The sequence below is a fragment of the Staurois parvus genome, unplaced genomic scaffold (assembly GCF_062004578.1).
Source record: "Staurois parvus isolate SC_StPar_1 unplaced genomic scaffold, SC_StPar_1.0 ptg002195l, whole genome shotgun sequence".
NCBI classification, from domain to species: Eukaryota; Metazoa; Chordata; class Amphibia; order Anura; family Ranidae; genus Staurois; species Staurois parvus.
The window spans coordinates 142,501-154,341 of NW_028319991.1; the positions used below are offsets into that span (position 1 = coordinate 142,501).

At 46.1% G+C, this 11,841-nt stretch overlaps 1 protein-coding gene across 1 annotated transcript in view; it reads right to left on the minus strand.

Annotated features, from left to right (window-relative positions):
* The window catches only part of LOC149431633 (AP-1 complex subunit gamma-1-like), a 32,580-nt gene extending 20,985 nt beyond the window's left edge, over window positions 1-11,595 (minus strand). The window contains exons 1-7 of the mRNA XM_089665450.1: window positions 11,471-11,595; window positions 11,269-11,381; window positions 7,233-7,373; window positions 7,050-7,104; window positions 2,936-3,058; window positions 653-742; window positions 451-578 (exon numbers count right to left, since the gene is read on the minus strand). Coding sequence (XP_089521576.1) covers window positions 451-578; window positions 653-742; window positions 2,936-3,058; window positions 7,050-7,104; window positions 7,233-7,366 — 530 coding nt within the window. The 5' untranslated portion in view covers window positions 7,367-7,373; window positions 11,269-11,381; window positions 11,471-11,595. The remainder of the gene's footprint in view (window positions 1-450; window positions 579-652; window positions 743-2,935; window positions 3,059-7,049; window positions 7,105-7,232; window positions 7,374-11,268; window positions 11,382-11,470) is intronic.
* Between the last annotated feature and the right edge of the window lie 246 nt (window positions 11,596-11,841).

Here is an 11,841-nt window from a genome sequence, read left to right on the forward strand (position 1 = left end):
GCCGGGAGGCTGCACATTTGTGTGCAGCCGGCGTGAAGAGGTTACATTTTTTTTTAACCCACAAACATGTCAAACTTACTTGCTCGGTCAATGGTTTTTGAGCAGCTCCAATCTTCTTGGGTGCCACGCGCCGAGTGCCCACCATAGCAAGCCACTTGCTATGGGGGCACTAGTGCGGACTCACTCCTGAGCCGGATCTGCGTGTCCATAAACGTACACAGAGAGTGGCTTGGCCTTGCCCCCTCCTCACTGTCTGTGATTGACAGCAGCGGGAGCCAACGGCTGCCACTGCTGTGTCTGAGCCTACGAGGAGGGAGAGGGCTGCTGCTCTTGCGCACATCGCTAGCTCAAGTAAGTAATTTGGAAACACAGCATTTTTGTCACCCTGCAGAGGATACCCCCCCTTAAACAAATAAAAGTTTATTTTCCCATTTCACCACTGGTACCTACTTGACAGTGTTACTGAACCTAGTTGAGTTTTTCATGATGGCTGTCAGAGCAAAGCCTCGCGTAACAGATGTGGACATGTTGGAAATCAGAACACTTTCTAGAATATCCAATACCTCGTCCTCTGTGACCTAGATACAGATAAAATATATTACGTGCTGCCATGATTGCCAGTTTTCTCCTTTGCTATGTGGCAGTGTCCTACCTGAATGGGCTCCTCTTCTTCACATTGACCAGATATTAGCAGGTCTCCATACTCTCCAATGCACCAAGAGGCTACCTGGACCAGCGGTTGCTGCGGGACAACAATTGCATCACATTTCATATACAACTGCTGGAGAACAGCCCCATCAGGTGGGGACACAGAGTACTACATGTATTAAAAGGTATCATCTAAATCAGGGGTCTCCAAACTTTCGATACAAAGGGCAGTTTATTGCCCTTCAAACTTTAGGGGGGCCGGACTGTGGCAACTGGGAGTAGAAAATGCCCCTGGATCAGTGGGAGTAAACAATGCCATAGGTTTGGTGGTCGGTGAAAGTAAAAAAAGTTACATCAGTGGTGTCAGTGGGAGGAATTGTAGCCCATCATTGGTGTCAGTGGGAGGAATTGTAGCCCATCATTGGTATCAGTGGGAGGAATTGTAGCCCATCATTGGTATCAGTGGGAGGAATAGTGCCCCATCATTGGTGTCAGTGGAAGGAATAGTGCTCCATCATTGGTGTCAGTGGAAGGAATAGTGCCCCATCATTGGTGTCAGTGGGAGGAATAGTGCCCCATCATTGGTGTCAGTGGGAGGAATAGTGCCCCATCATTGGTGTCAGTGGGGGGAATAGTGCCCCATCATTGGTGTCAGTGGGGGGAATAGTGCCCCATCATTGGTGTCAGTGGGGGGAATAGTGCCCCATCATTGGTGTCAGTGGGGGGAATAGTGCCCCATCATTGGTGTCAGTGGGGGGAATAGTGCCCCATCATTGGTGTCAGTGGGGGGAATAGTGCCCCATCATTGGTGTCAGTGGGAGGAATAGTGCCCCATCATTGGTGTCAGTGGGAGGAATAGTGCCCCATCATTGGTGTCAGTGGGAGGAATAGTGCCCCATCATTGGTGTCAGTGGGAGGAATAGTGCCCCATCATTGGTGTCAGTGGGAGGAATAGTGCCCCATCATTGGTGTCAGTGGGAGGAATAGTGCCCCATCATTGGTGTCAGTGGGAGGAATAGTGCCCCATCATTGGTGTCAGTGGGAGGAATAGTGCCCCATCATTGGTGTCAGTGGGAGGAATAGTGCCCCATCATTGGTGTCAGTGGGAGGAATAGTGCCCCATCATTGGTGTCAGTGGGAGGAATAGTGCCCCATCAGTGGTGTCAGTGGGAGGAATAGTGCCCCATCATTGGTGTCAGTGGAAGAATCAGTTCCCCATCTCTGATGTCAGTGGGAGGAATAGTGCCCCATCATTGGTGTCAGTGGGAGGAATAGTGCCCCATCATTGGTGTCAGTGGGAGGAATAGTGTCCCATCATTGGTATCAGTGGGAGGAATAGTGTCCCATCATTGGTATCAGTGGGAGGAATAGTGTCCCATCATTGGTATCAGTGGGGGGGGGGGTGGGGTTTAAATAGCACAATATCCATGCACAGGATCTGAGGAGGGGTGGAGAGGAGGGATCAAGTTGCAGAGGGCCTCCCTCAGATTGTAAGCTCCAAGGATCAGGGCCCTCCTATCCCTCTTGTATTGAACTGTATTGTTGCTGTATTGTCTCCCTTTATATTGTAAAGCGCTGAGCAAACTGTTGGCGCCATAAATCCTGTATAATAATAATATAAATCCAGTATAATAATAATATAAATCCAGTATAATAATAATATAAATCCAGTATAATAATAATATAAATCCTGTACATTTCTGTGGTAAAAAACTATGGGGTATATATTTGAAAATTGATCAATTGAGACCTTAAAATGCCAGATGCTGGTATGACGTATGGCAGTGATCAGGACGCTGGTATGTAGTAAGCCGGGTTGTCAGGCCGTTAGCATGAGGTATTCTGGTGATCATATGCTTGAATGTCTTCTGATGGCTTGACCAGTTTAGTTATAGAACAGATTTACTTTAAAGCTGAATTCCAGCAATTCAGCCACTTTGTAAAAGGTGCAGGAATGATATAAATCCAAGGAGGTGCATGACATCTCTTGGCCTTATTATTTTTTTTTATCGGACAGGTTTTTGGGTCTGCCAGAGCATACATTGATACTCGGGGCTGTGAGAGAGGCAAACACAGAGCAGCTATGCCCGCCCCTCCCCTCTGCTACCTATTCAGAGAAGCCTTTGTATTTTCTGAATGAGTTAGCATAATACAAAGGCTTCTGTGATTGAGCAGGAGGGGCGGGTATGGCAGCTGCACAGACTCCAATGTTGAAGATGCTGAGACCTGAAGAATGACGTGTCATCTCTACGGTGAGTACTAATTGATAGCGGTTAGCCTGGTTTACCTGGGAGATGTCATCCAGAATGGCCTTGTAGAGCTTCTGTACAGTATATTCATGCATTTCGGAGCTATTTGTGATCAGTTGAATGAGATTAGGAACTGCGTCATCCCGCACGTAGCTTCCAGCCTAGAAAAACACGAGCCAGAAAAAGAAAAATCAGAAGGTGAATCCATACAGACTGGACTCAAAGCTGAGCAACAGAGGCCTTGTAAAATTACCACCTCCAGCCTTTCAATATCCAATAAAAAAAATGTATTTACAGTGGGGCAAAAAAGTATTTAGTCCCCACCAATTGTACAAGTTCTCCCACTTACAAAGATGAGAGAGGCCTGTAATTGGCATCATAGGGAGACCTCAACTATGAGAGACAAAATGAGAAAACAAATCCAGACAATCACATTGGCTGATCTGGAAAGAATTTATTTGCAAATTATGGTGGAAAATAAGTATTTGGTCACCTACAAACAAGCAAGATTTCTGGCTCTCACAGACCTGGACCTTCTTCTTTAAGAGGCTCCTCTGTCCTGCACTCATTACCTGTATCAATGGCACCTGTTTGCACTTGTTATCAGTATAAAAGACACCTGTCCACAACCTCAAACAGTCACACTCCAAACTCCACTATGGTGAAGACCAAAGAGCTGTCGAAGGACACCAGAAACAAAATTGTAGACCTGCACCAGGCTGGGAAGACTGAATCTGCAATAGGCAAGCAGCTTGGTGTGAACAAATCAACTGTGGGAGCAATAATTAGAAAATGGAAGACATACAAGACCACCGATAATCTCCCTCGATCTGGGGCTCCACGCAAGATCTCACCCCGTGGGGTCAAAATGATCACAAGAACGGTGAGCAAAAATCCCAGGACCACACGGGGGGACCTAGTGAATGACCTGCAGAGAGCTAGGACCAATGTAATAAAGGCTACCATCAGTAACACACTATGCCGCCAGGGACTCAGATCCTGCAGTGCCAGACGTGTCCCCCTGCTTAAGCCAGTACATGTCGGGGCCCGTCTGAAGTTTGCTAGAGAGCATTTGGATGATCCAGAAGAGGATTAGGAGAATGTCATATGGTCAGATGAAACCAAAATAGAACTGTTTGGTAGAAACACAACTTGTCGTGTTTGGAGGAGAGAGAATGCTAAGTTGCATCCAAAGAACACCATACCTACTGTGAAGCATGGGGGTGGCAACATCATGCTTTGGGGCTGTTTCTCCGCAAAGGGACCAGGACGACTGATCCATGTACAGGACAGAATGAATGGGGCATGTATCGTGAGATTTTGAGTGCAAACATCCTTCCATCAGCAAGGGCATTGAAGATGAAACGTGGCTGGGTCTTCCAACATGACAATGTTGCCAAACATACCGCCCGGGCAACGAAGGAGTGGCTTCGTAAGAAGCATTTCAAGGTCCTGAAGTGGCCCAGCCAGTCTCCAGATCTCAACCCCATAGAAAACCTTTGGAGGGAGTTGAAAGTCCGTGTTACCCAGCGACAGCCCCAAAACATCACTGCTCTAGAGGAGATCTGCATGGAGGATGGGCCAACATACCAGCAACAGTGTGTGCCAACCTTGTGAAGACTTCCAGGAAACGTCTGACCTCTGTCATTGCCAACAAAGGATATATAACAAAGTATTGACATGAACTTTTCATATTCACCAAATACTTATTTTCCACCATAATTTGCAAATAAATTCTTTCCAGATCAGCCAATGTGATTGTCTGGATTTGTTTTCTCATTTTGTCTCTCATAGTTGAGGTCTCCCTATGATGCCAATTACAGGCCTCTCTCATCTATTTAAGTGGGAGAACTTGTACAATTGGTGGGGACTAAATACTTTTTTGCCCCACTGTATCTTACCAAGTTTGTCCCTTTAGCAGACTGCCTCCATCATTGCCCCAAAAGGGGTTTTAGATCAGTCAAGCACACCATAGCAGGTTAGGCACTATGGCCAACTTGGTAAGCCAGCTGACCTATTAATGTTTTGGGAGTGTAGAAGGGTGATTGAGCTCCTTGACAGAAACCATTTAAATAGTGGAAGACACTACAAATCCCATGTGGTGGAGAAGCTGACGATACCTGCACCCAGCGCCCCAGTGCTGCAAAATCAGTATTTATCACTGAGACACCATAATGCGCTCTGAGCAACGCATTTATTCCACACAGGAGAACCGACCGCAGACTAGAGCTACACTACATGGACAAAAGATTTGTGGACACCCGACCATCCATCTATACGAGCTCTATGACAATCCAGTTTCCTCCTAAAGCTTTTGAAGTTCTTATGAATGGGTCAGTACCAGGGGCTGACTATTAAAGCACTCGGGCACTGCCTGAGGGCCCAGGGTTAATAGGGGGCCCCATGAGATGCCCCTGGTACCTTTCAGAGGCTTTTTTGGGTGTGGTTTGAGTGTGTGCGAGGACATAGGGGCCCCATGGTCCCCTATTGCCCGGGGGCCCCATGAGTTGTCAGTCCGCCCCTGGTCAGTACATTACACTAGTACCTTAAGGCTTCGTTCACATCGGTGTGGGTGGTGCCACAGTGGGATCCTCACACATACCTGCAGCTACACCACCACACAGAGGAATGCAGGACCCGCAGGCGGGTGCCATTAATTCTAACGGCAGGCCGCCCACATTGGAAATTGCAACTGTACTGGGAAACTCGGGCTGTGATTTCCCAAGTAGTGCAGGGACTTCTTCCCTGCGTGTCCCGGGGCACGGGAGTCCATTCAAATGAATGCAAATTGCAGCCCACTCGGCCGCACGTATGTGAACCAGGGATAAAGGGGTTCTAAAGGTGCAAGGTTTTCTTTTTCCTTAACTTCCCTAGCGGTCTGATGATGTCAGTATTTCTGTGCTCAAAGCGGTACATTGTTTTCAATGGAAATACGTCTTTTTTTATTGTAGGCCTGTAATTCTCAGGAATAACTCACTGAAATCTGTCCGAACAAGAGTCTAATAGACATCCCGGGTAGGATAAAATTTGAAACACGAAATCATAAATTATAATATAATCATAAAAAATAATATAATAAATGTAATTCAATAATGTCATCAAACCAAAAACACTGAAATATGAAATAGAGCGCCAAGTTCGCACATCGCTGAGCTCAGTCGCAGAATCGTTTTCAGTGTCTGATGAGGAATTTCCCCCACCAATCATTATCACTCAATTCTGCAAGTGGTTCTGATTTACTATCGCTGTTCTCTAGCCGGTCTAAAACCGCTTTTGACCTAAAGGGACGCTTTTTTGGACGCCATGGACGTTTCTCAGTTTCCAGGCAGAAAGAACAGTAATAATGCAGGCAGGGCGCCGGACAAAGCACTCGGGACACAATGTATGTGAAATGGTTTGATACAGGAATGTTATACTATGTGATTTTAGTGTATTATGTGTATGTAAAATTTTGACATTTCTGAATCTCCCGCCAGTTCTGTCCCCCGTATGTTCCGACGTTCAGGGAACGGAACCCGGAAGACAGATGCCGGCATCGGCCGGAGGAGATGTCCGGGGACGCAGCGGGAGGACAGCGTGGGACAAGTTAAGTGATCCAGGGATCCCAGAGCAACGCTGCAGTGTAATCCTGAGTGTAACTCGGGGTTACTGCTTCTGGTACCGAAACTTAACCCCGAGCTACACTCGGGAATACCGCCAGGGGGGTTAATGTATCATTCCTTCCCAATCATCACCTGAGCCGGTTCTCGATCTAGCGATGTGCACCAGTCCTCATTGGACAGAGAGGCAGCAAAGGGAAACCTTGGTTCCTACTACTGTCAATCATAGCCAGTGTGGAGAAAGCGGGGGCAGGGCCAAGCTGGGCTGTGTGTGTCAATGGACACAGAGCTGGCTCAGGAGCGAGCACGCACAAGTGCCCCCATAGCAAGTAACATGCTAGGGGGGCACTCGGCATGGCAGAAAAGCTCAGCACCAGTGGGGGACTCTAGAAGAGGAGGATCGGGGGGGTACTCTATGCAATTCCATTGCACAGAGCAGGAAAGTATAACATGTTATTTAAAAAAAAATAAAACTGCATTTAGAATCATTTAAAGTTCTACACAGCTAAAGTCATGACTTCGTTACACTTTATGCGAATAATCTGATACTTACTGTAGTGAGGACTCTCATTATTGTGTCTATGTGCCACCGCTTTGATGGTGCATACCTGAAAACAGTTAAATAAAACAGGCAGAATGAGTTTTAAGGTAGGCCTAAGACGTGTGCATTGCTCTGTGCGACTCTGCGCAGTGACAAGTCGCTGACACTGCTGGGGCTCTTTGGGAAGAGACATACTTTTCTGCTGCTAAGAAGATGCCCGAGGCACAGTCTGCTTTAAATTCGGGTTCACAAGAGTCCAAGAAGTAAAGCAGCTCCTTCATCATGCCGCGGATGTTGTTGCCATTCACCAGTGCAAAACTCAGCTCCATAGCTCGCCTGGAACGAGAAGGGTTTAATGAACGCTGTGTAAGAGAGCAAGTCTTACAGCTGAACTCCAGAGACATTTCAAAAGCTATGCTTTCAGTGGGGGCTCCTCTGCACTGCAAGGGTTAAAGATGAATTCCAGTAATTCATCTACTTTGCAAACAAATGCCAGCATACCATGAGTTACGTCTAATGAGGTGCCTGCAGCCTCCTGTATTCACATCTGACAGCTTTATTGTGCTTCAGGAAGATAACTTCCAAAGCTGCTCACTGTGGTCTCAGGTCCTTCTCGAGCAGAGTCATTGAACAGCTATACCCGCCTCTCCCCTCCGTCTGCCCGTTCACAGAAGCCTTTGCATTACGTGAACTCATTCACAAAATACAAAGGCTTCTGTGACTAGACAGCAGAGGGGAGAGCGGGCATAGCTGCTCTGTATGCTTCTCTCCTCTCACAGCCAGTGTGTATCCTCCAGGAGTGCAATAAACCTGTCACATATAGTGTCCCGGGTGGTGACATGCATCTAATTGGACTTAACTCCTAGTGTTCCTGCACTTTATGCAAAGTTGCTGAATTCCTCGAATTCAGCTTTAAATGCTTGTCCCTGTCTAAGGTACCATTAAAAATCAGCGTAACTTATCTTATCCCCCTGCTGCCCCAGTAGCCTGCGCTCTTCTCTCTACAAACAACCACCTTACACCAAACGCCCCTGGTCAGGCCCCAAGCGTCCTCACAATCCATGACTGATGGTCCTGCTTTGGTCACAATGATGTCAGAATACAACAGATGAAGTACCGAATAAAAGAAACTTAAGAGGAGCAAGGGAGGAGGCAAACTAAATGTGGTTTAATAGTACCCTAAACAAAAATAGGCATTTAATCCTTGCAGGGCAGGGGGAGCCCCACGGAAAGGGTAGTTTTGAAATTTCCCAGGAGTGCAGCTCTAAAGCACATGTCAAGGCAAAATATTCACAAAATAAATACAATTATATATATATATATATATATATATATATATATATATATACACACACACACACACACACACATATATATATATATATATATATATACACACACACATATATATACACACACACACACATATATATATATATATATATATATACACACACACATATATATACACACACACACACATATATATATATATATATATATATATATACACACACACACACGTGTGACAAAAAAGTATTTAGTCCGCCACCAATTGTGCAAGTTCTCCCACTTACAAAGATGAGAGAGGCCTGTAATTGGCATCATATGTAGACCATCAGCAAGGGCATTGAAGATGAAACGTGGCTGGGTCTCCCAACATGACAGTGATCCCAAACATACCGCCCGGGCAACGAAGGAGTGGCTTCGTAAGAAGCATTTCAAGGTCCTGGAGTGGCCTAGCCAGTCTCCAGATCTCAACCCCATAGAAAACCTTTGGAGGGAGTTGAAAGTCCGTGTTGCCCAGCGACAGCCCCAAAACATCACTGCTCTAGAGGAGATCTGCATGTAGGAGGAGATCTGCATGGAGGATGGGCCAACATACCAGCAACAGTGTGTGCCAACCTTGTGAAGACTTCCAGGAAACGTCTGACCTCTGTCATTGCCAACAAAGGATATATAACAAAGTATTGACATGAACTTTTCATATTCACCAAATACTTATTTTCCACCATAATTTGCAAATAAATTCTTTCCAGATCAGCCAATGTGATTGTCTGGATTTGTTTTCTCATTTTGTCTCTCATAGTTGAGGTCTCCCTATGATGCCAATTACAGGCCTCTCTCATCTTTGTAAGTGGGAGAACTTGCACAATTGGTGGTGACTAAATACTTTTTTGCCCCACAGTATATATATATATACATATAGCATGACCAGCATTAGTCATCCCAGAGCTGCCCACACAGAACATTGGTGCACATAGACTCCAGGTGTAGTGTATGATCAGTACTGGATGTCCCGCTCTACAGGCTGCTCTTAGTATCAAGGATACAAGTGTGTATTGCAGTGCTGCGACTTCTGTTTTTGTTGGACAATATACTATTGTGGCTTTTGGACTTAGGGCTGGAAGGATATATATATATATATACACATACACACACACACATCTCCTCGTTTTTTACCGCTTTTAAAGTCGCTAAAAAAATACAGACAATATATCAGTTAATCTGCAAGACAAGCACTCTGATTTTATCGCCCTCTTCCCCTCCCGACTTTTTTTTGTCCACAATCAGCTATATGTCGGGGAGCATCACTATCCATTTGATTTGCTGATTTGGTCAGCCGTTGTTGCTCTGTGATTTGGTCACGAATGTCACCATTTTGTATCAGTTTCAATGCTTAATTCAACTTTCAAAAAAAATGTATGGAAAATAAATCTTTGACTGTCTACTTCTCTAATTTCTACTGAAAAGCAAAACCCCAGTTTTAGCCGGGATGACCATTTACAGAATTCTAAGCCCCGGATGTTGTCAGTTTATTGAAGATCAGCACAGGGAGTCAGTCGATGGATCACTCAACAATCATCATTCAACAATCCCAGGGCCTGTGCATGAAAGAGAATTGAAGTGGGGATACCAGCTGCCATGTTGGTGTAAGCAATACCGAAAGGCTTCAACATCAGCACTTTGTAATATATGTACAGTTAAAGAGACACTGTCACCTAACACGCACCCCTCCCCCAGGAGTCCACCCTAGAAAGCTGCAGTGCGAGAACTTAAAGCGGAGTTCCACCCAAAAATGGAAGCTCCATTTAAATTGCCTCCTCCCTCCCTCCAATGCCACATCTGGCACCTTTTGGGGGGTGAGGGTACCTGATTTTTGACAGGTACCCGTTCCCACTTCCAGCTCAGTTTGCCGCAGCAATCTGACCTGGAAGTCTGCCCCACCCTCTTTCCCCCTTCTGGAAGTCTAGCCCCACACTCTTTCCCCCTTCTGGAAGTCTAGCCCCACACTCTTTCCCCCTTCTGGAAGTCTGCCCCACCCCTCCTTCCCCCTTCTGGAAGTCTGGTCCCACCCCTCCTTCCCCCTTCTGGAACACTTCAAAGGTCTTTGCTCTTTCCTTGGTATATGTTTTTGGAAGCTCCGCCTATCTGTCTGCTCCTCCCCCCCCTCTGCTGCCATTACTTGCACCTTTTGGGGGGGTGAGCAGGTACCTGGTTTTGACCGGTACTCGTTCCCTCTTCTGGCCAAGTTCGACCCATAAAGGTTGTAAAAAGCCATCATCTCTCCTTCTCTCAGTCTGAATTCTTGCAGCCATTGCGAAATACTGAGAGAGCTGTGATTGGTCACAGCTTGTCACATGGTACAAGGCTGTTGTGAATGGCCCTGTACCATGTGACCTCTGTGATCATTCATAGATTCACTAGTAGTAGACAACGATGTCAGGAAGTGACATCTTGCTTACTACTATTCATGTGATCACTGATTGGCCAATCAGGGATCTTATGAATCGGGACCTCACACAGAAGTCCCGTATGGCGATTGGTGTTTCGCTGTGTCTGGAAGACAGTGGGCACCGGGATTGTGGTGCCGCGCGCTCCCAGGGAGCGTGCACAGGCTGTGAATGCGGGCTCTTTTTATGAACGGCAACCCGCTCCCGTACTGCTCCCGTCCGGCCGTTTATGTGCATGGACCGGACAGGAAGTGGTTAACAACAAATCAGCTTCCAGGTTTTATTGCCAAATCTTAATTCAACAAGGTGAAGGTAGAAGCTGACCGGCTAGCATGCACAGCTGCACCAGATCCCGAGTGCTCCAGTTTTAGTAATTCTACCCCACTGCTACTTTGCCCTGAACATTTAAATGGGCAAATGACAGGGCCTCTTAGTATTCTGCCACAAAAAAAAAAAAAAAACACCTCTCACTTACTCTACGAACAAACCAATGTTACCTCTTTATTGAGACATCCAAATCCTTTAGACAGTCCACGATGGTGCTGCGGTGCCTCTGTACTGCATTGTGGTCGGTCTGTACAGTTTGAGTAAGGACGTCAAAGCCACATATCTGGAGAAATGACACGTCTGTTACTGGGAGCTCACAGGACATCAAAGGATCAAACATCAAAATGGTATGAAGGCCTACAGAGGGCTTACCTAATATTCTTGTCATTATTTAATAAAAACCGTCCTAGGATATTAATAGCTAGAACCTGTTATGGAGAAGAGAGAAAGTAACTCATGAGAACGTAAGTAAGGCAATCACCACGCAGACACAAAGCGTAGGAACTGATATGAAGACAGTATTCGGTATTTGCTGGGAGACCGCTTATTATGGTGCTAATTGTGTAAACACTTCAAGTCCGGACACTTTCACCAATCAGTGATCACATGCAGAGTAGTAAGCAACATGTCACTTCTGACATCATTGCTTACTACGTGTGAAATTTGTGAATGATCACAGAGATCACATGGTACAGGGCCATTCACAACAGCCTTGTACCATGTGACAAGCTGTGACCGATCAC